General features: G+C 45.8%; 1 protein-coding gene across 1 annotated transcript in view; it reads left to right on the forward strand.

The window, feature by feature from the left end:
- Window positions 1–27,246, forward strand: part of LOC124794982 (neurexin-1-like) — a 2,052,691-nt gene that overhangs the window by 1,661,102 nt on the left and 364,343 nt on the right. The window contains exon 12 of the mRNA XM_047258725.1: window positions 3,509–3,652. Within this exon, the coding sequence (XP_047114681.1) occupies window positions 3,509–3,652 (144 nt within the window). The remainder of the gene's footprint in view (window positions 1–3,508; window positions 3,653–27,246) is intronic.

Raw genomic sequence — 27,246 nt, forward strand, 5'->3', positions numbered from 1 at the left:
TGTCACCAGTCTAATGGAGAATTGGCAACATTGCAGCATACATTTGACAGCAATGTGGCCTTCGAATTACTTCCTGGACTGGTGCAAAAGTTTCCTTCTAAATTCACTCACTAATATCCTATCATTCTCATTAAATATCCTGAATGAACTTTTTAAAAAAATGCTGTTATCAGACCTATAGTGGTCGGAAATTCCGTAACCATGACGATATGAACTTGTGTCGGAATCCGAAATTCCAACTATCATTTTGTACATAACCGCTTGCTGTCGTGATTTCTAATGGTTGTAGGTTTGGATTATTTAATGACATTTCTCATCAAAAACACTATCGCTTATGCACGCAAACACTGTGCAGTGTGGAGCTTTTTATTTCAACTGTGTGTGTGTGTGTGTGTGTGTGTGTGTGTGTGTGTGTGTGCGTAAAGCAAGTTGTTTAAACGCCTATACTAACGATTTAATTAATATGTCCTGTGCCACATCTTCTGAAGCAACATTTGACGAGTTTTGTTACATCTTCAAGGCGTGTGTCTGTTTGACGGTATTCTGTACTTTGCGTAACATCAGATTTAGAATGAGATTTTCACTCTGCTGCGGAGTGTGCGCTGATATGAAACTGTCGTGGCAGATTAAAACTGTGTGCCGGACCGAGACTCGAACTCGCGACCTTTGCCTTTCGCGGGCAAGTGCTGTACCAACTGAGCTGCCCAAGCCCAACTCACGTCCCGTCCTCACAGCTTTACTTCTGCCAGTACGTCTCCTGCCTTCCAAACTTTACAGAAGCTCTCCTGCGAACCTTGCAGAACTAGCACTCCTGAAAGAAAGGATATTGCGGAGACATGGCTTAGCCACAGCCTGGGGGATGTTTCCAGAATGAGATTTTCACTCTGCAGCGGAGTGTGCGCTGATATGAAACTGTCCTGGCGGAGCACTTGCCCGCGAAAGGCAAAGGTACCGAGTTCGAGTCTCGGTCCGGCACACAGTTTTAATCTGCCAGGACAGTTTCAACATCAGATTTATTAGCTTCTGAAGCAGTCACGGTTTACCATAATGAAAGTGCGCCAGAAAGGTTGGGTCAGTTTAGAGTCCATGGCGGTACGAAAAACTGTAATTGTTTAAATATTCCATGCTAGTTCCTTGTCATCTGCAAAGCAAACTTCAGCTGTCTCTTTCTGTCTCTCTTTGTATACAACAAGTAGTTCCGATCTCTTGTAAAGTGTATTTCGAATCAGCCTGCTACTAGTTATGTGAAATCGTCAATTTGTGTGTGTGAAATAGCTACCACGTCGCCTCATATGCCCTAATCACGATCTTGCGACGCGAAATTAATTATTTATTGACTTGAGCAATATTTCTTGATCGTTTCCCAGTCAGTCATTTGCTCTGAAAGGATGGAGGTTGGTTCGCACATGCAGAAACAGGACGTGACCACCTGAGAAGGAAGACGACGCCGACTGGGTGTGTGGTGTTGCTCCAGGGGTCAGTGCGGCACTGCCCACTCTGCCGATGCACTCCGACTCGGGACAGCCTGCGCGAGATGCGAGACACGAGAAAGTCTATCTGATACGTTTCAGGGATTGGTGACAGTGTACTCACTTGTTTCCTTATGTGATCAGAATGAAAAAGAGCCACAATAGTTTAAATATTCCACACACTGCAACAGATTTACCACGGAATTCCTTAAATAAATAAACTGTATTGCAGGCAATTCTCTGACAAAATTCTTTAAATAAATAAACAAACTGTATTCCAAACACTGCCTTGTAGCCCGTAAACTGTTTAAACGAACATTGTTTCACATATTGCCTTGTCTACCAGGAATTGTTTAAACGATATTCCATACACTGCAATGGATTTTGCGTCGAATGACCAACCGACTGAGTCTTTTTCGGGCCCATTCCCTGGTGGGAGAGGGTTGGGTGTCTCCCAGAGGTGATGGGTTAATTAATTGAACGATATAATTAATTAGTGACATAAAAAGCGTACTTATATCAGGGAGGAGGAGGGGGGGAGGGAGGGTTGGAGGTTTCCACAGCGGTTGTGAGGATGGGGGGTAGGGGTGACACGTAAAGCCACTCAACCAAACAACTGGTCGAGGACGGATTATGTGCAGTGCGTCGTAATCCGTTTCGATGGACAATACGTTGAGGACGTGTCAGTCACATGAGAACAATAGGTTTGCCCCAAATGTACGCTTTCGACTCATGTAGGGAACTCGCAATGTGGGTCAGAATGACCTTTGTCCTTCTACGAAGAGCATCGTGCACTGTGAGTTTCCCACTGCCGCCAGCCACTCTGCACCACGGTGGCGCAGGCCGCTGCCAGGTGTGACCCGCCGTGTCGCTGCACCACCGCTGTCGGCTTCTGTCGAAAATATGCGTTTTCGTTGCTAATTGTGAGACGCCGGTGGGGGTGATATCGATGTACGATACCGCAATTACACCACAAGTTGTTGATAAATACAAAAAAAATTAAATCAATAAATGATGGTTCTCGATGCACTCCGTCTCCAAGTTGTGATTCATATATAACAAGTAACAAAAGAGTAATGTGCCAGACTAACTGAATCTAAATTACATATTGCAGATAACAATTATATGAGACGGATTGAGACAGGAGCCTCTCACTGTATTTCTGGATACCTCGAGAGAAAATAAGAGGAAAATGTTAGATTGTCCGCGAATTTGAACTGAAATTATGAAAAATGATGTTTCACTTATCTTCTGTTGGGTTTCCATTGTACTGATTGTTGTTATTGACTCAGTTATTTTGTTAAGTCGATCAGGCTTGCAAGTACAATTTCAGGGCTCTGTTCGTTTCAAATACATTTTTGAAATGAAAAGACGCAGGCTATTTGTTTCGTTTTTCCACATTTTATTAACAGTTGTGTTTGCTAGTCACACACCCACCCACTTCCCCCGACATTAGGTCCAGTACACAACTTGTAAATGCTGCTAATGAAAACACTCTCTCTAAAAGTTTTCACCAAAGAACTTTCATCGAAGATAGTAATCACAATATTAAGAAAAGCACTTCATTCGTAACGTACATTCTTCGAATGTTTACAAATTCTTCAGTAAACAATAAGAGTAAAAATTACAAATGTTACTTTAACAACAAAAATTTGTAAACGTATAAATTATACGATGAAATACCAAATAAGCACAGAAATTTGAATTAAATACCATCTACACACGTACTCATACTTTCTATCGATATATATGAAGGTGATGTAAATGATATGCACATCACGAATGTATATGCAGAAAAGGGTGGTATGTGAAATATGTTAATGTATCGTATTGTATATCGCATCGCTTAGTAAACAGTGAGACTGCATCACTGACCAGTTTCATTACAAAGTGCGCCTGTGCGAAGTGTATTAATGTCTGGTGTGGAATATTAAGTAATTGTATGGTATTCTTTAGTGGAAAGTGAGACAGCACGTTTGATGAGTTTGATTGCAGGGCGCAGTGTTGTGAGGTTGACTGATGTGTCGCGCGTGCCGCAGGCGCGATCCGGCCGTCGTGCCACGCGCAGGAGGCGCAGTGCAGCTCGCAGCCGTGCCTGCACGGCGGCGCCTGCTCCGAGGGCTGGAACCGCTTCATCTGCGACTGCTCGGCCACCGGCTTCACGGGGCCCACCTGCGGCAAAGGTGAGTGTGCTGCGCGCGGCGCGAGTGGGCGCCGCTGCCGAGCTGACTCGGCTCTTACCGGTGGACGGTTGGCCCCCACTCTACCACACCCTTTACTATCCAAGCGCCTCCGCTGCTTTCCCTCAGCTTCTTATAACAGTGCAACCGATGCCCCGTCGATAGTCAGTTGGCGACTCCGGAATAAGATAAAAATGAATTAAATACTCAATATCGGGATGAGCATTAGGCCCTACTACGTATAAACGAGACAAACAAGTTCTGCTCTTCTTCGTGTCTGCGTCAAAGCAATGACTCGACTTCCCGAATAGTATAGTGGCAAGTTAGGATACTGTCGTACCGTAAGGCACAGTAAATACTCGTCGATATTTAATTTAAAAAACGCATTACCGAATTATGATGAAAAGCATCTCAGAAATAATACGACAGCTAAATAAATAAAGAGTAAATTATTTACGAAGCTCGTCCGAGAGACCCTTCCGTGTGTGGTACTCGGCTCCCACGAAACTTGGCCGGTCCCGCCGAGCGCCTGGGGCACGCCCCCTTCCTGCGGTACATCCTACGCAGCGGCTGTCGCTGCTCGGCGTCTGCCTCCAACTTAGCTGAGCGATACTGAAATGGGTCGATCGGCGCTCGCCAGATTCCCCGCCACCACTCAGCCTACCGCCCTTGTTGCAAATACTGACTTACATTACTCGTATAAAATATGGCTCTCCGAATAACAGCATTTTTATTTTTTAGACTCGTTACTAGTCCTGGTCGCTCACTAAACTAATCATTCGTAATTTTGGATTCGTCATTCCGCACCTAGTGCCTTCCAGTGGTTTCTCTGTTCAGTCAAAATCCCTCCCTCCCGCAGGAGGGGGTTGGCGCCAATTCCGCGACGGCTGCTTCGCGGAAAGCAGCGCCCTGCCGCTAGGCTTGGCGGCCTTTGTCCGCCATCTCGTCACCTCACACTACCCAAAATAACGTGCACTGTGCCGCAAACTTTTCGTAACGTTCTCGGTGAAAAATACCGTGTTTTGGATCCTGTGGCCGATGCGGAAAGTAAATCAGTTTCCACAGAACATGAAACCAAATTACCGCTTCCAGGTACAGATTTCTTAGGGCAGACAGATCAAAGAAGCGAGGTGGCGGGGTCGGCGCGTATATACAAACAAATCTCAAAGCGAAAGTCTTATGTACGTCAAATCCTGCTGAAGAAAAGAGGCTGAATTCATGTTCATTGAAATAAATATACAAAGTCGGAAATTCTTGACTGGCGTCGTGTACAAGCCGCCAAAAATAAGCTCAATGAGTTCCTTCCAGTCGGAATTACATTCACTTCAGTGTCAATACAAACATATCATCGTAATGGGTGACTTGAACATAGACCTGCTAAGATTCACTCCCTCCGCAATAATCCTAAGAGGACTGTTTAGTTGCAATAGCATGAACATTCTTCCATTACAACCTACACACCATACGGCGCACAGTCATACTCTTATAGACGTAATCGCAACGAAACAGACTGACAAAGTAAGAGATGTTGGTCAAACATCGGCCCCTGGCCTCTCAGCACACGATGTAATATTTCTGGCCTACTCTGTGCAGCCCCCAAGGATCAAATCGCGTTACATAACTGGTAGGAACATGAAACGTATTGACCTTGACGCTCTAACAGCCGATTGCTCAGAAATCTCATGGCATCAAATAATCAGAGAACCTACAATCGACGGCAAAATTAATGAACTTGGTGATAAACTCACAGCCCTCTATGACAAACATGCACCTGTGCGCACAGTCCGTGTAAGAAAATCTCCTGCTCCATGGCTGACAGCTGAATTACGTCAAATGATGACTAATAGGGATGCTGCCCACAGGCGTTTCAAAGCAGATCCGAAACCCGAGCGTTTCGAAGAATATAGAAAGCTACGGAACAGAGTGAAACAATGCATTCGCAATGCTAAAATCAGGCACGCTCGCTCCCTTGTATGCAGCGATCTGACTCCCACGACTCTATGGAAGAATCTCCGTAGCTTGGGGGTCGGAAAGGCAAAATCGAAAACTACTTTTCATGTGTCAGCTAACGAATTAAATGAATTCTTCTCTGCACCTCTGAATACCTGCACGGCTGATAATTACCGTCCACAAGAATCCCCAAACAGGATAACTAACAACGATACCTTCCATCTAAAACATGTAACAACAAATACTGTAAGAAAAGCAATAATGAGAATTTCTTCTGATGCAATAGGCAACGACAGTATCGGTATAACCATGATTAAGAATGTTGCCGATATCTTAGTACCTGTCTTAACTGACATATTTAATTTTTCCCTCGTGAACGGAATATACCCCACTGCATGGAAAAGAAGCATAATTCGACCCATCCCTAAGATCGAAAACCCGCAACTGCCTAGTGATTACCGACGAATTAGCATACTGCCTGCTGTTTCCAAAGCACTTGAATGTATTGTTCATGACTAAATCACTGAACACTTGCATGAATTCAGCCTATATGACAAATTTCAATCCGGTTTCCGTAAACATCACAGCACAAACACTGCTCTAATTAAAGTAACTGATGACCTGAAATATGCCATCGACAATGGAAAGGCAACAATATTGACGCTACTGGACTTCAGAAAAGCCTTTGATACTGTTAACTTTGACATATTTCTCAAAAAATGCAACAGCTTAATTTCTCTGATAGTGCAATGAGATGGTTTGAAAGCTACTTAAAAGACAGACAGCAATGTGTTGTCTGCGTAAATGAAAAATCTTCCTGGAAACATGTTTCCTCGGGAGTGCCACAAGGATCAGTCTTAGGACCACTTTTGTTTTCTTTATATGTCAACGATATTTCGTCGGTTCTGTCCTCCTGTAAATATCATTTCTATGCCGACGACCTCCAGCTCTACCTAAGCGTCAGACCTGAAGATGTAAACACTGCAATCGCTCAGATGAATGATGATCTGTCTTCAGTAGTGACATGGGCGAAAAACCTGGGGCCTAAACTAAATGCAAAAAAGACGCAAGTAATCTTAATAGCCCATCAGAAATTAATAAGTTCAGATTTCCGCGAACGGCTACCTCCTATTCTGCTCGGCGGTACTCCAATACCATATCAGAAAACAGTGAAGGACTTGGGTGTAGCTTTGGATGAGCATCTCAACTGGGCGGAGAATACAGTCTCAGTGTGCCGAAAGACGTCTGCTTGTCTCTATGCTCTCAAAAAGTTTCGGAACATATTTCCACAGGACTTGAAACGCCAGCTCGTGCAAGCACTCGTTCTACCGAACCTTTACTATTGTGATGTGATTCAACAAGGCACGAGTAGTGAAAACAAAAGACGGCTAGAGCTAACCATGAATGCCTGTGTGCGTTACACCTGCAACATTCGCCGATATGATCATGTTAGTGCTTCATACTCCGAGCTAGGGTGGCTGCGGCCGGACAAATTGCGTGACTACCACACACTGTGTCTGCTTCACCGACTCCTCGTCGCGCAAGCACCCCAGTACCTTGCTTCAGAGATTAAAAACCTGTCATGCCATCATAATCGAAACACGAGGTCAGTCTTATTTGGTATCCTAACTGTGCCCACTCACAAAACAAAAACTTTTGCAAACTCCTTCTCAGTTGCCGCTGTCCGCCTCTGGAACAAACTGCCCCTTACCTTGCGCAAAATTCAATCTCCTGCTGCTTTTAAGAAGAAGTTGAAGCATTTCCTACTATCATCATCATAAAGTTCTCCACAAAATTAATGTACAAGGCCAATCCTCTCATCTGTCAAATAGCAAAGCTAGCGTCTCCTCTCTTGCTCCTGAGATGCCTTCCTCTTCATCTATCTCTATTAGCCACGCAGTCTTCTTTTCCTTTATATTTCCTTAATTATGTTTCATCATGTCTCTCTATTCTTCTCCTCCCTTCACCATGAGTCTCCCTCATACTCCCTGCTGCCAGCACTCCTGTCTAAAATGTCTCTTCAATAATGTCTAATTATAACAGTACTTATGAACTACGAATATAAACTCTACATGTATGTATTTTTCCAGGTGTACCTTTCTAATTGTTTATTTCACTACTAGATGTAGTTTAAGGTGCCTACTTAAACATATGAATGTAAAATAAGTAGAATGCCTGGTTAGATGTAAGAGAGCGCAGGTTGTTCCCGTCCAGTGGTTCGGTGGGACCCGTGACGAATATTTCTTTAAATTTTTTTTAATTTCATTTTTTGCCCACCCTGCGTGTCCTATCTCCCTGGCTTGAGGTAGTCTCCTCTGTGCCCGTGCACGAGTGTGTCTGTGGGCGACGGAGATCGTTTCCTGACTTGTTTACCGTTTCTTGCCGACTTCTCTGCATAGACTGTCGAATCAGCAATTTGGTGTATGTCATGTTATAGTTCCCCCCCCCCCCCCCCCCATGAACCATGGACCTTGCCGTTGGTGGGGAGGCTTACGTGCCTCAGCGATACAGATAGCCGTACCGTAGGTGCAACCACAACGGAGGGGTATCTGTTGAGAGGCCAGACAAACGTGTGGTTCCTGAAGAGGGGCAGCAGCCTTTTCAGTAGTTGCAAGGGCAACAGTCTGGATGATTGACTGATCTAGCCTTCTAACACTAACCAAAACGGCCTTGCTGTGCTGGTACTGCGAACGGCTGAAAGCAAGGGGAAACTACGGCCGTAATTTTTCCCGAGGGCATGCAGCTTTACTGGATGGTTAAATGATGATGGCGCCCTCTTGGGTAAAATATTCCGGAGGTAAAATAGTCGCCCATTCAGATCTCCGGGCGGGGACTACTCAAGAGGACGTCGTTATCAGGAGAAAGAAAACTGGCGTTCTACAGATCGGAGCGTGGAATGTCAGATCCCTTAATCGGGCAGGTAGGTTAGAAAATTTAAAAAGGGAAATGGATAGGATGAAGTTAGATATAGTGGGAATTAGTGAAGTTCGGTGGCAGGAGGAACAAGACTTCTGGTCAGGTGACTACAGGGTTATAAACACAAAATCAAATAGGGGTAATGCAGGAGTAGGTTTAATAATGAATAGGAAAATAGGAATACGGGTAAGCTACTACAAACAGCATAGTGAACGCATTATTGTGGCCAAGATAGACACGAAGCCCACACCTACTACAGTAGTACAAGTTTATATGCCAACTAGCTCTGCAGATGACGAAGAAATTGAAGAAATGTATGATGAAATAAAAGAAATTATTCAGATTGTGAAGGGAGACGAAAATTTAATAGTCATGGGTGACTGGAATTCGAGTGTAGGAAAAGGGAGAGAAGGAAACATAGTAGGTGAATATGGATTGGGGGACAGAAATGAAAGAGGAAGCCGCCTGGTAGAATTTTGCACAGAGCACAACATAATCATAACTAACACTTGGTTTAAGAATCATGAAAGAAGGTTGTATACATGGAACAACCCTGGAGATACTAAAAGGTATCAAATAGATTATATAATGGTAAGACAGAGATTTAGGAACCAGGTTTTAAATTGTAAGATATTTCCAGGGGCAGATGTGGACTCTGACCACAATCTATTGGTTATGACCTGTAGATTAAAACTGAAGAAACTGCAAAAAGGTGGGAATTTAAGGAGATGGGACCTGGATAAACTAAAAGAACCAGAGGTTGTACAGAGATTCAGGGAGAGCATAAGGGAGCAATTGACAGGAATGGGGGAAATAAATACAGTAGAAGAAGAATGGGTAGCTTTGAGGGATAAAGTAGTGAAGGCAGCAGAGGATCAAGTAGGTATAAAGACGAGGGCTAGTAGAAATCCTTGGGTAACAGAAGAAATACTGAATTTAATTGATGAAAGGAGAAAATATAAAAATGCAGTAAGTGAAACAGGCAAAAAGGAATACAAACGTCTCAAAAATGAGATCGACAGGAAGTGCAAAATGGCTAAGCAGGGATGCCTAGAGGATAAATTAAGGATGTAGAGACCTATCTCACTAGGGGTAAGATAGATACCGCCTACAGGAAAATTAAAGAGACCTTTGGAGATAAGAGAACGACTTGTATGAATATCAAGAGCTCAGATGGAAACCCAGTTCTAAGCAAAGAAGGGAAAGCAGAAAGGTGGAAGGAGTATATAGAGGGTCTATACAAGGGCGATGTACTTGAGGACAATATTATGGAAATGGAAGAGGATGTAGATCAAGATGAAATGGGAGATACGATACTGCGTGAAGAGTTTGACAGAGCACTGAAAGACCTGAGTCGAAACAAGGCCCCCGGAGTAGACAATATTCCATTGGAACTACTGACGGACGTGGGAGAGCCAGTCCTGACAAAACTCTACCATCTGGTGAGCAAGATGTATGAAACAGGCGAAATACCCTCAGACTTCAAGAAGAATATAATAATTCCAATCCCAAAGAAAGCAGGTGTTGACAGATGTGAAAATTACCGAACTATCAGCTTAATAAGTCACAGCTGCAAAATACTAACACGAATTCTTTACAGACGAATGGAAAAACTAGTAGAAGCCAACCTCGGGGAAGATCAGTTTGGATTCCGTAGAAACACTGGAACACGTGAGACAATACTGAGATAACGACTTATCTTAGAAGAAAGATTAAGGAAAGGCAAACCTACGTTTCTAGCATTTGTAGACTTAGAGAAAGCTTTTGACAATGTTGACTGCAATACTCTCTTTCAAATTCTAAAGGTGGCAGGGGTAAAATACAGGGAGCGAAAGGCTATTTACAATTTGTACAGAAACCAGATGGCAGTTATAAGAGTCGAGGGACATGAAAGGGAAGCAGTGGTTGGCAAGGGAGTAAGACAGGGTTGTAGCCTGTCCCCGATGTTGTTCAATCTGTATATTGAGCAAGCAGTAAAGGAAACAAAAGAAAAATTCGGAGTAGGTATTAAAATTCATGGAGAAGAAATAAAAACTTTGAGGTTCGCCGATGACATTGTAATTCTGTCAGAGACAGCAAAGGACTTGGAAGAGCAGTTGAATGGAATGGACAGTGTCTTGAAAGGAGGATATAAGATGAACATCAACAAAAGCAAAACAAGGATGATGGAATGTAGTCTAATTAAGTCGGGTGATGCTGAGGGAATTAGATTAGGAAATGAGGCACTTAAAGTAGTAAAGGAGTTTTGCTATTTGGGGGGCAAAATAACTGATGATGGTCGAAGTAGAGAGGATATAAAATGTAGGCTGGCAATGGCAAGGAAATCGTTTCTGAAGAAGAGAAATTGGTTAACATCCAGTATTGATTTAAGTGTCAGGAAGTCATTTCTGAAAGTATTCGTATGGAGTGTAGCCATGTATGGAAGTGTAACATGGACGATAAATAGTTTGGACAAGAAGAGAATAGAAGCTTTCGAAATGTTGTGCTACAGAAGAATGCTGAAGATTAGATGGTTAGATCACATAACTAATGAGGAAGTATTGAATAGGATTGGGGAGAAGAGAAGTTTGTGGCACAACTTGACCAGAAGAAGGGATCGGTTGGTAGGACATGTTCTGAGGCATCAAGGGATCACCAATTTAGTATTGGAGGGCAGCGTGGAGGGTAAAAATCGTAGGGGGAGACCAAGAGATGAATACACTAAGCAGATTCAGAAGGATGTAGGTTGCAGTAGGTACTGGGAGATGAAAAAGCTTGCACAGGATAGAGTAGCATGGAGAGCTGCATCAAACCAGTCTCAGGACTGAAGACCACAACAACAACAACAACATGTTATAGTTGCTTCAAGTTGGTTCGCACACTCCCCTTGGTAATGACATCTGCGCACCTATGAGGTTGAATAATGTTTTGAGATATGGGCTGGCGGTTGTCGCCGTGTTTGTTAAATTTTAGGCCTAACGAGAAAGTGCAATCCACCCCAACATTTCCATAGATCATAACCACAAGTTGCACAGTTTAACCCCAAGGATTTGCCAAGGTAAAATTTCCCCAAAACGTAAAAGATAAATCATTACAGTAAAATGCTGCATCAGTTATCAACATAAAAATTCCGAAGGAGCGCAAGGCTAGATATCAGCACTTCTGAGATCGCCGCAGTAGGCAAGATAAAATTAACTCAGTTGACAACATACAATTACGCCAAAACTCAAATACAAATTAAAATTTCACAAACACGGCGACAACCGCCACCCCATAGTTCAAAACATTATTCAACCTCATAGGTGCGCAGATGTCATTACCAAGGGGAGTGTGCGAACCAACTTGAAGCAACTATAACATGAGATACACCAAATTGCTGATTCGACAGTCTATGCAGAGAAGTCGGCAAGAAACGGTAAACAAGTCAGGAAACGATCTCCGTCGCCCACAGACACACTCGTGCACGGGCACAGAGGAGACTACCTCAAGCCAGGGAGATAGGACACGCAGGGTGGGCAAAAAATGAAATTAAAAAAAATTTAAAGAAATATTCGTCACGGGGCCCACCGAACCACTGGACGGGAACAACCAAAATGCACTCACCTATAACTGTACGTACGACGCCCGGGCGAGGAAACGGGAAATCGTACGGGCACAGGCCAGCAAAAACCCCAGAGAAACACACAGAATCCCATAAATTCCAAAACATAATTTAATCAACTATCCCCCAAAACCCCGGAACTTGGCACAAGCGAAATTACAGGCCACATGATCCAAAGGCACTCTGCAGAAGAGTAAGGAGTGAAAACGTTAAACAAAGTTCTGCAACGGCACAATAAAACGCCAAGAGAAACACACTAAGTAAGGTATATCACCCCACAGAATACCGAGAAACACGATCACTGGGGTTTGCCCACGATTCCGACACAATCATAACAACGAAGATGATCTTCTTAGCCATAGCACACTGAAACACACAGACAGCACCAAACTTCCGAGGACGGAAAAGTACTCCCCTGTAAACTATATCGGGGAGCAGCACAGCCACAAGCTCCTGCCGAGGCGCGGTTCAGGGAAATCGCCGCGAGAAAGATGATCCGGCTCGAGTATCGTCACCCAGACCTCAGCAAGGCGCAGTCAGACAGGGCAGGAAAGCTGGTAGTCAGTGGACGACTGCAACCACCGACCCGGGGAGCAGCGAGTAACGCCAGCCCCGGCCAGCGACAGCGCGGAGGGACCCTCGGTCCGACGGGAAAGGCAGTGCTCGCAGCGCCCGTACTTGACTGCCGGCGCACTCCACGCTTCCGGGCAGAGACGGCAGGAGGCGCCCCGCAACGGAGGACGAAACACCACTCGGAGGCCCAACGACCGAGAATCCCTGCCGCCGTTGGATGAGCAGCTGCAGCAGCAAGTCGTATACTCTTACCTCACTTATTTGTTACACAGTTTAATTCTTACTTTCTTTGTGTGTTTTTGGTATTCGCATTCTTTAATTCATAAATTTCCGGCCTATTATAGTATTTGAGAGTTGTAGCATCGCGTTTTAGTACCTGAATAGTGTAAAATCGCGTAGTCCCCATCCGCCGCCGAGCAGCGAGTCAGCAGTGCGCAAGTAGCAGCATTACTGCATTTACTAGGCAATCTTGTATTTTAATAACCGTTTAAATTTTGTGTCGAATTGTTTGTGCTCTCTGTAGATTAGTTCAGACGTTCTTTGCACAACAGTTTTTAGCACGGATAGGGACTGCAACTGCTGTGTTCGGATGCAGGCTGAGTTGGCATCCCTTCGCTCCCAGCTTCAGGCAGTGTTGGCTTCGGTCACACGGCTTGAGGCTGTTGCCAATGGGCATCACTGTGGGGGTCCGGATGGGGGTTTGTCGGGGACGGCTAGCTCGTCCCACGCATCCCCCGATCGGACTAAGACTGTGGCTGCCCGGGATACTGCCCACTCTACCTCTACCTTTGGTAGAGTGGGAGGTCGTCTCGAGGTGTGGTAGGGGGCGAAAGACATTCCGGAGGGCTGAACGGAAGGCCTCTCCTCTGACGAACCGGTTTCAGGCTCTGTCTCAGGCTGATACTCATCTTCGGCCGGACGTGGCTGCTTGTCCTGTTCCAGAGGTTGCCCCTCAGTCTGCAAGATCCGGGCGGTCGCAGAGGGTGGGCTTACTGGTAGTTGGGAGCTCCAACGTCAGGCGCATAATGGGGCCCCTTAGGGATACGGCAGCAAGAGAGGGGAAGAAAACCAATGAGCACTCCGTGTGCATACCGGAAGGAGTCATTCCAGATGTGGAAAAGGTCCATCCGGATGCCATGAAGGGTACAGGGTGCACCCATCTGCAGGTGGTCGCTCATGTCAGCACCAATGATGTGTGTGTCGCTATGGATCGGAGGAAATCCTCTCTGGCTTCCGGCGGCTATCTGATTTGGCGAAGACTGCCAGTCTCGCTAGCGGGATGAAAGCAGAGCTCACCATCTGCAGCATCGTCGACAGGACTGACTGCGGACCTTTGCTACAAAGCCGAGTGGAGGGTCTGAATCAGAGGCTGAGACGGTTCTGCGACCGTGTGGGCTGCAGATTCCTCGACTTGCGCCATAGGGTGGTGGGGTTTCGAGTTCCGCTAGATAGGTCAGGAGTCCACTACACTCAGCAAGCGGCTACACGGGTAGAAGAGGTTGTGTGGCGTGGACTGGGCGGTTTTTAGGTTAGATGGCCTGGGGCAAGTACAGAAAGGGCAGCAGCCACAAAGGGTGCGGGGCAGTCAGGACATGCGGGGACCAAGCAGCAATCGGTATTGTAATTGTAAACTGTCGAAGCTGCATTGGTAAAGTACCGGAACTTCAAGCGCTGATAGAAAGCACCAAAGCTGAAATCGCTATAGGAACAGAAAGCTGGCTGAAGCCAGAGATAAATTCTGTCGAAATTTTTACAAAGGCACAGACGGTGTTTAGAAAGTATAGATTGCATGCAACCGGTGGTGGCGTGTTTGTCGCTGTTAGTAGTAGTTTATCCTGTAGTGAAGTAGAAGTGGATAGTTCCTGTGAATTATTATGGGTGGAGGTTACACTCAACAACTGAGCTAGGTTAATAGTTGGCTCCTTTTACCGACCTCCCAACTCAGCAGCATTAGTGGCAGAACAACTGAGAGAAAATTTGGAACACATTTCACATAAATTTTCTCAGCATGTTATAGTCTTAGGTGGAGATTTCAATTTACCAGATATAGACTGGGACACTCAGATGTTTAGGACGGGTGGTAGGGACAGAGCATCGAGTGAAATTATACTGAGTGCACTATCCGAAAATTACCTCGAGCAATTAAACAGAGAACCGACTGGTGGAGATAAAATCTTGGACCTACTGATAACAAACAGACCCTAACTTTTCGACTCTGTAAGTGCAGAACAGGGAATCAGTGACCATAAGGCCGTTGCAGCATCCCTGAATATGGAAGGTTTATCTGTTTAGCAAGAGTAATAGAAGGCAGATTTCAGACTACCTAACAGATCAAAACGAAAATTTCTGTTCCGACACTGACAATGTCGAACGTTTATGGAAAAATTTCAAGGCAATCGTCGACAGGTACGTGACGAGTAAAACTGTGAGGGACGGCAAAAACCCACTGTAGTTCAACAACAAAGTTAGGAAACTACTGCGAAAGCAAAGAGAGCTTCACTCCAAGTTTAAACGCAGCCAAAACCTCTCAGACATACAGAAGCTTAACGATGTCAAGGTTAGCGTGAGGAGGACTATGCGTGAAGCGTTCAGTGAATTCGAAAGTAAAATTCTATGTACCGACTTGACATAAAATCCTAGGAAGTTCTGGTCTTACGTTAAATCAGTAAGTGGCTCGAAACAGCATATCCAGACACTCCGGGATGATGATGGCATTGAAACAGAGGATGACACGCGTAAAGCTGAAATACTAAACACCTTTTTCCAAAGCTGTTTCACAAAGGAAGACCGCACTGCAGTTCCTTCTCTAAATCCTCGCACAAACGAAAAAATGGCTGGCATCGAAATAAGTGTCCAAGGAATAGAAAAGCAACTGGAATCACTCAACAGAGGAAAGTCCACTGGACCTGAGGGATACCAATTCGATTCTACACAGAGCACGCGAAAGAACTTGCCCCCCTTCTAACAGCCGTGTACCACAAGTCTCTAGAGGAACGGAAGGTTCCAAATAAATGGAAAAGAGCACAGGTAGTCCCAGTCTTCAAGAAAGGTCGTCGAGCAGATGCACAAAACTATAGACCTATATCTCTGACGTCGATCTGTTGTAGAATTTTAGAAGATGTTTTTTGCTCGAGTATCATGTCGTTTTTGGAAACCCAGAATCTACTCTGTAGGAATCAACATGGATTCCGGAAACAGCGATCGTGTGAGACCCAACTCGCTTTATTTGTTCATGAGACCCATAAAATATTAGATACAGGCTCCCAGGTAGATGCTATTTTCCTTGACTTCCGGAAGGCGTTCGATACAGTTCCGCACTGTCGCCTGATAAACAAAGTAAGAGCCTACGGAATATCAGACCAGCTGTGTGGCTGGATTGAAGAGTTTTTAGCAAACAGAACACAGCATGTTGTTATCAATGGAGAGACGTCTACAGACGTTAAAGTAACCTCTGGCGTGCCACAGGGGAGTGTTATGGGACCATTGCTTTTCACAATATATATAAATGACTTAGTAGATAGTGTCGGAAGTTCCATGCGGCTTTTCACGGATGATGCTGTAGTATACAGAGAAGTTGCAGCATTAGAAAATTGTAGCGAAATGCAGGAAGATCTGCAGCGGATAGGCACTTGGTGCAGGGAGTGGCAACTGACCCTTAACATAGGCAAATGTAATGTATTGGGAATACATAGAAAGAAGGATCCTTTATTGTATGATTATACGATAGCGGAACAAATGCTGGTAGCAGTTACTTCTGTAAAATATCTGGGAGTATGCGTGCGGAACTATTTGAAGTGGAATGATCATATGAAATTGGTAAGGCGGGTACCAGGTTGAGATTCATTGGGAGAGTCCTTAGAAAATGTAGTCCATCAACAAAGGAGGTGGCTTACAAAACACTCGTTCGACCTATACTTGAGTATTGCTCATCAGTGTGGGATCCGTAGCAGATCGGGTTGAGAGAGGAGATAGAGAAGATCCAAAGAAGAGCGGCGCGTTTCGTCACAGGGTTATTTGGTAACCGTGATAGCGTTACGGAGATGTTTAGCCAACTGAAGTAGCAGAGTCTGCAAAAGAGGCGCTCTGCATCGCGGTGTAGCTTGCTGTCAAGGTTTCGAGAGGGTGCGTTTCTGGATGAGGTATCGAATATATTGCTTCTCCCTACTTATACCTCCCGAGGAGATCACGAATGTAAAATTAGAGAGATTAGAGCGCGGACGGAGGCTTTCAGACAGTCGTTCTTCCCGCGAACCATACGCGACTGGAACAGAAAAGGGAGGTAATGCAGTGGCACGTAAAGTGCCGTCCGCCACACACCGTTGGGTGGCTTGCGGAGTATAAATGTAGATGTAGAATACCGCCGCCACGGCACAAGTGGCGCTCAAATTGCTGCTGTAAATGCAGATGAGCCAGATCCGTGAGCCGAACACGGTGGTATTCCCTGTCGTTAGTGCCACACGGCCGTCCAGAGCCCGACCTTCTTGTGAGTGTACAGTCTTAGACAATAAAACTGACCGCCGACCGGCCGCCACAGAGACTAAGTCCGAGTCATTCACTTAAGGTGGCCAATAAAACTGACCGCCCCTGACAACTCCAAGTCCGGCCATATGCACAATCTGGCAACACTGTAAGATGCGGAAGTGTTAGGAGGAAGTGTTGTCTACTTGCGAGAGGTTGTCGGAGTGTGAGAGCCCGTGGGCTAGTGGCAGTGCGGCTCTCGCAGCCGGGCGAAGCAGGCGTGCGTGGTGTGTGCTCTCCGCTGTCAGAGAGGGCCCGCGCGCCTTGTTTACTTTCTTCGGCCGACACTACCATGGCAAACCAATACAGAAGATCAACCTTGAAATTCACATTTCGGAACGACTTTACCCGACCAAAGGCGCTCGAAGTCGAACGCTTTTTAAAAGAAGAAGCCCAGATCCCGGCTGCCGACATTGTCGGCATTCACTTTTCGATCGTCAGTCGCACGGTCTATGTAAAGCTCATAAACGAAACTACATGCGACAAGGTGCTTCGTGAGATGAAACAAGAACTCCGCTTTTGCCACGCAGATGTCAATGTTGGCAACGTCGAGGTCGGCCATGCCGCAATGGGACTGCGGACTATCCGCATATTCGAACTTCCATTTGAACTCCCGGCGGCAGAAGTTGTAGCGGCGCTCCGCCCCTACGGCACGGTACACGAACACGTGGCTGAACACGTGGACCCAGTTTAAGACGTATCCAGTACTCAATGGGGTACGCCAAGTGCGCATAGATCTCCAACGACACGTGCCCTCCTGTCTACAGATAGGAGGATGCCGGGCCATAGTTATTTATGACGGCCAGCCGAAGACGTGTTCCGGATGCGGCAAAGGAGGACACCTTCGTTCCGAGTGCCTCCAGCGTCGGATCACACAACTCCCACCGAAGGACGTTGCACCACCAGCGGCGAAGACTATTCTACCCGTGACTTACGCGGCGGTGCTCACGACGTTCTCCACACAACAGACACGGCCGACCGCTTCAGCGGTACGAGAATCACTTTCCACGGACAAAAACCTGGATGATCCGCCGACCTGGCCAGTGATGGAAAATAGTACTACGACTCTGGAGCTACCGACCGCGACAGACATTGACGCCGGCAAGATGGCAATTGATTCCCTTATTGTACCGACCGAAGCGTTTGTTCCGGCGGAGCGTGAGTCAGTGCCGTCTTCTGACAATGAAGGCCATGTATGGAAACAGCGATCACCGAAACGCCGAAAGCGCCGTCGTCGGAGCGTGTCGGAACACAGCGGTTCGCATTCGGCCGGGGAAGAACCCCTCAAGAAGCCAGCCGCGAAGCTGAGGCTGTTTCCACTGACTCCAACCTTGTAGAACAGACAGAAAAACGTGCAGCTTTCGAACATCAGCCCATTGACAGACACAGTGAGCAGCGGGAAGGTACCAGTGCAGGCAGCGAAGTCGCCCGGTCCCTTACTACCAACCATTTCGAGGCTATGGAACAGGAACAGACATCCGCGCCCGCTTCGTGGGCCGAGGACGTCGAGACACAAGATCCCGACCCGCGGCCAGCTGAGGCGCCGCCGGACCATGCAGCATAAGCAGCACAAGGAGGACTGCGTTTGGCGGGGGGTGACATCACTTCCGATGTTCGCTTCTCTCCAACTTCAACATGGATAACCTCGCCCAAACAACGCGTTGCCAGGCTTACCGCCTGGCGACAATGAATATCAACATGATCAGTTCTCCTGTCAAGATCCAACTTTTGAAAGAAACCATACGAACCATGGGAGTTTCCTTTCCTACAAGAAGTGAAAACGACTGCACTCCCGCACTTTTACGGTTATGCCACACGTGTGACGCCCGGTAGCCCTGCAGACACCGGAGTGGCAATATTAGTGCGTCAAGGTATTGAAGTTACCGACGTCACGTTTCTTCCCTCCGCGCGAGGAATAGCATTTACGGCACTCAACACCCGATTCAATAATGTTTACGCGCCGTCGGGTACCACAAGACGTCACGACCGCGCCAGATTCTACTCCACAGATGTCGCTCCCCTTTTCCTTGGACGATACGACCACAGCGTCTTCGCCAGCGATTTTAATTGCGTACTTCACCCCAAGGACCAAATCCCACATTGCATGCCTTGTCCGGAACTGGGTGCGATGATCCAAGAACTTCACTTGTGCGACACGTGGGAAAAAGTCCACGGTCACCGCTCTGGCCACACTCATCTTACCAGTCATTCGGCCAGCCGACTTGACCGCATATATGTGTCACAAGATCTCACACAAGGTGTGGTGGACGCCGAATTATGGCCTCAAGCCTATTCCGATCACAGTGCCTATATCTGCACTATACACCTACGCCCCCAACAAGTCTGGCGCAGCAATGGCTTTTGGAAGCTCAACATAACTCATCTCCAGGATCTGGATTGCCGTCGGTAAGTTGCAGCAACGTGGACTGACTGTGAACGCCGCCACCCACGATACACCTCGACCCTGGAGTGGTGGCTCCTCTGTGCCAAACCAGCAATCCGTAGGACACTTATGCGATATGGCAAAGACGTGACTGCGTGGCATCGACAGACCCTCGAATTTTACTACGCGGCACTCAGGGACCTCGACGCCTTACCCCCTTCCCCGGAGAGACAACATGACCAAAGCAGAATCAAGGCTCACATACTATCATTGACGAAGCGTCGACTAGAAGGTGCAGTAGTCCGCTCGCGACGGCACGACCGAACGGTTGCAGAGGAACCCAATGTGCACCACGTTGTGGCGGATAAGCGCCGACAACGCCAACATTTAATCACACAACTCAGGACACACGACGGTCGCTTATGTACGACCCAAGCAACCATAGTAAAGGCGGTGGAGGATCATTTTCGTCATCTTTACAAGAAAAGAACCGTCAATGACGAGGCCACTACTGAAGTGTTACAGCAGGTAACACGTACTATCGACGAGGCTACCGTGAATGCACTAACAGAGGAAACCTCACTCGAAGAAGTCGAAGACGCCGTGGACAAAGGTGCGGCCAATAAATCTCCTGGACCTGATGGATTGCCCATCGAATTCTACCGGACTTTCCGTGACATCATGATGCCTCGCTGGGTTATAATGTTCCGCGAACTTGTCTCCAGACTGTGTTGTGCCGCCAGCGTTTGTAGGTCTCCTCATACCAGTACACAAGCCAGGTGGAGGGCTATCGATTAACGACTATCGGCCACTTACAATGCTGAACGCCGATTACAAGATTTTCACCAGGATTATGGCGAGCCGTATTAAGACGACTTTGCCGATGATCCTCGCCCCAGAACAGACGTCGCAGGTGGGAGAAGCCAACATACACATGGCCACCGGTGACTGCAGGGACTTAATAGCGAACGCTTCTGCGTGCCGTCTGAGAGCGGCGATCGTCTCCGTCGATTTCAACCGCGCCTTTGATAGAATGCACCACAACTTCCTCCTACAAGTGATGGACTGTATGGGATTCCCCCCGGGCCTCATCGACACCCTACGGCGTCTTTGGACCGCAGCCAGCTCACACGTCCAGGTCAATGGAAGGAAGGTAGGACCAGTACCCATTAAGAGGTCTCTACGACAGGGTTGTCCCCTTTCTACCTACCTTTATGCAATCGCACTCGAGCCACTCCTTGGGGGCCTTAACCACCGCCTATCTGGTATCACGCTGCGGGACGTCACCTTTCGCTATAGGACATACGCTGACGACCTGCTACTGCTGGTTAGTTCCAATGACGAAGTTCAAAGCGTACTAACATGGATTGAGCGGTACGGACAGGCCGCAGGCAGTCTTCTGAACATCAACAAGTCGGCGGCGTTGGACATTGGGCGTGGTCTCGGACCGGAAGCCCTCGCTCCCCTCCCACCAGTTTCTGATCTGCGATATTTGGGAATCACGTTCAAGAAAGATGTACGTAAAACAGCTGCAGCAAACTACCAACGGTTATTACAGATCATACGCGCAATGGTGCGACAGAACCTGCTCCGGGACTTGAATCAGCTACAACGTGTTGAATACCTGAACCTCTACGTAGCATCAAAACTCCACCACGTGGCACAGGTCCTCCCACTACCGTTGCAGATAGGTCGCCGGCTTCAGGCGGCCTTCAGTTACTACGTTTCCGCAGGTCATATCTTTAAAGTACGATACGACACTCTTCCCCTCCCAGTGCACAAAGGAGGGCTTGGATTGGTCAACGTCAGGGCGAGAGCAGCTGCCCTTTACATGAGCAACATGAGGAAACTATGGCAAAGTCAATATACCTCTCTCACGGGTCGTTTACTGCAGGTTCTGATGCCAGCCTCTAACGTCCCGCCGGTGTCGGTTGCGCACGTCGCACCACAGCTCTCCCATGTGTCGACCTTCATTCTTGATTACAGCTATGTCAGCTCGAACCTCTCCGCCACACGTCCACCAAAGGCGAAAGATTTTTATACCAACCTTCTGCGGGCTGTTCACCATAACGTGGTGGAAAACAAGTACCCTACGGTTCACTGGCCAAGAGTGTGGAAAACGATACACCACCACTTTCTGTCATCCACGGTGCGTTCGAAGTGGTATCAGATCGCCAACAAAAAATATGCCACACGCCAGCGACTTCACACTATTGGACTAGCAGACTCCCCTTATTGCCCAGATTGTCACCTTTTGGACACCGATGAACATCGTTTTACTTGCACATCATCGTCCGGAGTTTAGCGACTAACACAGAAGATATTGGCTTGTTACCTCCGGGTCACACCTGATATGATTGACCCGCAGACCCTACTCTGTCCCGATGAAACTTCCTTTCCGGCTGCAAAATATCATGCGCTTACACGGTTCAAAGGACTTACCGTCGCCTACATCTTTAGCGACGGAGAGAAAGAGCAGCTTGATTACTGGTGGTTCCTACAAAATGCTCACAATTCCCTCGAAAGCACACCGAAATACCGTACGCTCTTCGCAAATTATTTACGCAGCGTTTTCGTTAACCCCCCACTCAGATGGGGAGTGCCAGGCTGTGGTTAATGTGCTGTGCCGCATCACACTAACGGCTCAACGTTCTGCCTTGTCAGCCTTGACCAAAGAGGAAGAGACAAGCTGCTGCAAGGGTACTGTAAAAAAAAAAAAAAAAAAAAAAAAAAAAAAAAAAAAAAAAAAAAAAAAAGTGGTAAGTGTCGCGCATTCTAAACTTACAGTCGCCAGTTCGCGTCCGACCGCATTTTTTTTTTCTTTTTACAACATTTCGGTCTAAAGTTATGAGTCTGACTGAACATCGAAGATAATGCGCTTAACATTCTACCCACCAGCAATAACAAGTATTCCAGCAACAATTCCGTAGGACAGCTCGTGGCTGCGTCGCGATCCTAACAGCCTACGCTCGAGAGTTTCCCTGCGCTGCAGCGGCTACCGGCCACCGGCCAGACGCCGCCCGCCGCCTGAAATCCGGCGCCGCCCAGGTGATCGCGGCGCCACGCTGTCAGTGTATGTATCAACTGTCATTTTCGAATTTCAAGTTCTAGTTATCATCTTGCAGTTAACCATTGGATTTTGCATACTTGGAAAACTACAGTTAAGCATTGTAAAATTGAGTCGCAATTGGAAAAAGGTGTAACATCTGCAACACAACGTTTACTTTTGGTATAACAGAGGGGTGAATGCAGAGGAGGCAGCTAGAAAGATTTGAATTGTGTGTGGAGCGAGTGCTTTTGGGAAAAATACGCCAGAAAAAGATATTCTTGTTTCAACAAAGATCGTTCTGGCATGAATGATTTTCCACATTAAGGAAGTCTAGACTACTGATATGTGTGATAGATTACCATTTTACCATCATTCGACATTTGCATTCAATAGGCAAAGTTCAGAAATCTGGTGTAGGAGTACTGTATGCTCTAATTCGAAACAACAAACATCAACGGAGTGACTATTATTGAACGTCATCAGGTCGCTCATTGAGCATTCGTATGCAGTACTGTTACTGGTGACGTGTTATGATGCCTTTATCGTTAACTTCCTAAGAAGAAATGAAAGGCTGAGCCCCACCAAAAGACATGAACTCGAGCAAAGAGTAGTGTGAACATAATATTTTACATCTGATAGCTCCGAAAGTGCGTTTTGGGCTACGAATTCTGCCCCAAGGGCTGTATGCAACACAGCTGGAATTTGTTGCCAACAACTGAGACACCTTTCGGTCTCAGTGTAAGAAAATCGAGCAACACAACTACATCACCTGTGCTACTACATGATAACGTACTGTGTTGATTTGAGAAACAAAACTATCCAGGAGATTGATAGGAAAGTCGTCTCTCAGGCACTTTTATCGAAAGAGAAGTCCTCTCTCAAACGTCCCTCTCGTCATATATTCGTAAATTTTACCTTTCCCGCTCTTGATCGGTCAACCGTCAAGGCAATTCATTTCTAGACGAAAATACTCTTAAAACTACTCTGGTATAATGATATCGTTGGAACCATTAGGTTTCTACTGGCGTTGAATTTGTAAACAACTTTAGCATTGTCAGATCGTTTTAGATACCTTGAAAGAAAATTCTGCTGCTGATTAATTTCTCTTTGATGATTACTGTTGCGTTTAGTAAAGTAATGGAAAATGCAATTAAAAAATTCACTGTACTAATACAAATTAAATTCAGCTTACTACAGAAACATCACGACGGCAGTCTATCTTAATAAAGCATTAAGTGTCTGTAAGACGACTGAACCTATTTTAACACGAATTAGTAGGATATTACCGACTTTTGACTTCGAAAAGGTCTGTATTTACTTCATTTCCTGTATCATTCGCAATTATTATGAAAATGTGGCATTTCATAGATATAATTATGTATTCACAACAACAAAAAACGTTGGCATTATGAATTTGGCAGTACCGTAAGGTTTTCGCTCTGACATTAAGGGTTACTGAAAGTAGCAAGGCGAATTTTACTCGAGCGTTGTCTTACGATTCCCTTATTGCGTTTGTATCTGCCTGCTTGTAGCTCTGCTACAAAAGAATTAAAAAATTGGCTTTCAGCGAGTCTCGAAAGGCGAACGAAAGCAGCTTGCACCTGGTAGCCAAACATGTTTCTTGGAAACTGGCTTTTTCCTAAAGTGGGAAGACATTCTTTTGTGGTTGAATTGTTGGCAAATGTCAGTCAGACGTGTGCCGTTGGTCTAAGCGTTTCGGTGTGTTGAATTTGTACCAATGATTTTTCCACATGTTTTTTCTGTCCCAAATAGGGAGTTGAAGTCTCCCATTAGTATTTTCACGTCATCTTGGTGAATCTTGCTCGTAGTATTTTCGAGTGTGTCCCAGAATTTTTCGACATTTTCGGTGTTTTCCTTATTTTCGATGTTGGTGGGGGCATGTGCATTTATGAGTGTATATTTTTATAGGGGCTCTGAATGAGCATAGTCATAAGTCGATTGTTGATGGGTGTGATTTCTTCGACAGAGTTGATGATAGATCTGTGATCGAGAAATGCAATGCCGAAGATTGGTACGCCTTTCGCTACCTTTTGTTGTATTTTGCTCTTGAAGATGTCATGGTTTCCGTAATGCAAGTTTTAATTGTCAATTAGTCGTGGTTCTTGAAGAGCAAGGATGATAATTTTTTGTCGGTCGATTTCTTTTGTGAGATTATTTAGGTTTCTTGTTTGGATCAATGTATCGATGTTTAGTTTTCAAATGAATGTTTTCTGCTTGTAGGGAAATTTACCAGAGTTCTTAGATATTCTCTGCCGTACTAACCTGGACTCCCCAGAGTGCGAAAATCCAACTACCACCTATCGGTGGCCAAGTTGTGTACCACCTGGGGTAAAGTTACCTTTGCTTGCATAGTTCATGAATTCTTGTGTCTCATTGGTTTGGCCTGGGTGATACCGGGACCGGACAGGACCAGAGGGTGTTGGAGCCTTTGGAAGCAAATATTTTCAGCCATGCTCATTGAGATAACAGACGGTGACCAGAGTAGTGGTGATTTTCACTCAGACGTGTCTGGATTTTGGGTTCAACGGATTGAGTAGCCGTTCACGATTGTGTTAGTATTTGGTTCACCCCAAGTATTTGATTACCTCGGTACCACCCATATGGGGGAGGGTTTTCCCTATCGGCCACACGGGATTTTTATTTTTATTATTATTGTCATTAAGTCATCAGCAAATCCGATATGGTAGAGCTGAAACAGATGTGTATTGGTCGATTCAGTATTTCCATCACGTAAATATGGGTTATAATTACGTTACATTGCTGCTAGTCCACATATTTCTCACTTTTTGTTAGACAGTTGCTAGCTATTACTCCATCACGGGAATTTATGTGCGCAGCACTGTTGAAATACAGACGTTCAAATTATCCGATTTCTGTAATTTCATTTCGATACAAGATCGTCCTAATCGGACTCAGCCAGTCAGTCTTAATGTGGATATCCGATTACGACTCTCATCATATGATAGACTGGGCAAACCACATTCTTAATCGGTCTGTAGAATCCAGATCACTTATCTATGACAGGGCCCCAATTCTTAAACGCTGTGAAAAATAATAATCCAATGTGCTTATTGCACATACGTTATTTAAATATAAATATATGAACTAACGAGATAACAGTTTATTTACAGGACGAGAGCCCCATCCATCATAGCAGAGCAGTGCGAGATTGGTTTCAGGGCCAAGAGAGGATAAAGCTGTTGCTGTTAGTTCCACGATCACCGAACATCAACCAGATAGAGAATATGTGGGCAGAGGTAACAAGGTCATTGCCATGTGGACCCACAAATGCAAGCGACCTTTGGACGAATATAGAAAACGTATGGTGGGAAGTAAACCATCACGCTACACTGTCTACGACTTAATGAAATCAATTCCCCTGCGCCCTCGAGAAATCTTACGTAATGATCGTGGGTGGTTTGGTTACTAAACGTATACTCGTCCACAAAATCCATTGGGACAAATCTCTGATAATCGGTCAAGCTTTGATTTGTCGCAGCTCTTTAGCGTACAACAAGTCCATTTACTTTCAGTCTCCTCCTTACAATTCTTGCAATGCAGGGTAATTGAATAATCTCATCCACTCGACGCCAACCGAGGAACTAACTGGTGCATGTGTTGTTCAACACACAGTAGTAGTCACCCTCACTGGAATCAATGACTGTTTGTGTGTGTGTGTGTGTGTGTGTGTGTGTGTGTGTTTTGCGTGTTAACGCACAATCTGAATAAATACTATTAACATTAGAGAGACAACCAAGAATAAATACTGCATCAAATATGACTGTAAAGTATTTTAATGCGATGGGAAGTTTCAAATTGAATTTTTACCCATCCAATGACCTGCATATTACGTTACGTTAAGTAAGATGTATTAACTCCATAGTATCGTTAGCAGAGACAGTGCGCTCTTGTTGTCGAGGCTCGCGACAAGTGCAGCGATTAGCAATGCCGCCGCGATCTGTTTATGTTGGCTGAGCGTGGACACTGCAGCAGACACTTCACCATAAACAGAAAGAAATCACCTTGGCTCTGACTCCAGTGAGCGGATATCACTGCCTGCGTGTTCTTATACTAACCAACGTGTGAGTCTACTCACAGGTGCCATGGAGCAATTGCAACGGGTCTCGTGTCATTAGTCGTCAGAATATTAACCAGTGATGAAATGTCCACTCTATTTGAATCCCAAGAAAAAAGGAACCTTCTCACAAAGGAATATGAGGTGGTATCAAAATTTATCCAACATACAAAAATTAACTGCAGGGCTTTCATGTATGCAGTAATAGCACGCAAGGAAATATTATGTTTTGGTAGCGTATATTTCATTTCCTCTTCTCATATTATCGCCCTTGTTTTAATATGAAGTGAGAAAATAAACACGGAAAAAAATGTTTCAAATGGCTCTGAGCACTATGGGACTTAACATCTTAGATCATCAGTCCCCTAGAACTTAGAACTACTTAAACCTAACTGACCTAAGGACATCACACACATCCATGCCCGAGGCAGGATTCGAACCTGCGACCGTAGCAGTCGCGCATTTCCGGACTGTAGCGCCTAGAACTTCACAGCTGCCGCGGCCGACAAACACAGAAAACTAAAATTCCTGA

Source organism: Schistocerca piceifrons, chromosome 4 (assembly GCF_021461385.2).
Source record: "Schistocerca piceifrons isolate TAMUIC-IGC-003096 chromosome 4, iqSchPice1.1, whole genome shotgun sequence".
Lineage (NCBI taxonomy): Eukaryota > Metazoa > Arthropoda > Insecta > Orthoptera > Acrididae > Schistocerca > Schistocerca piceifrons.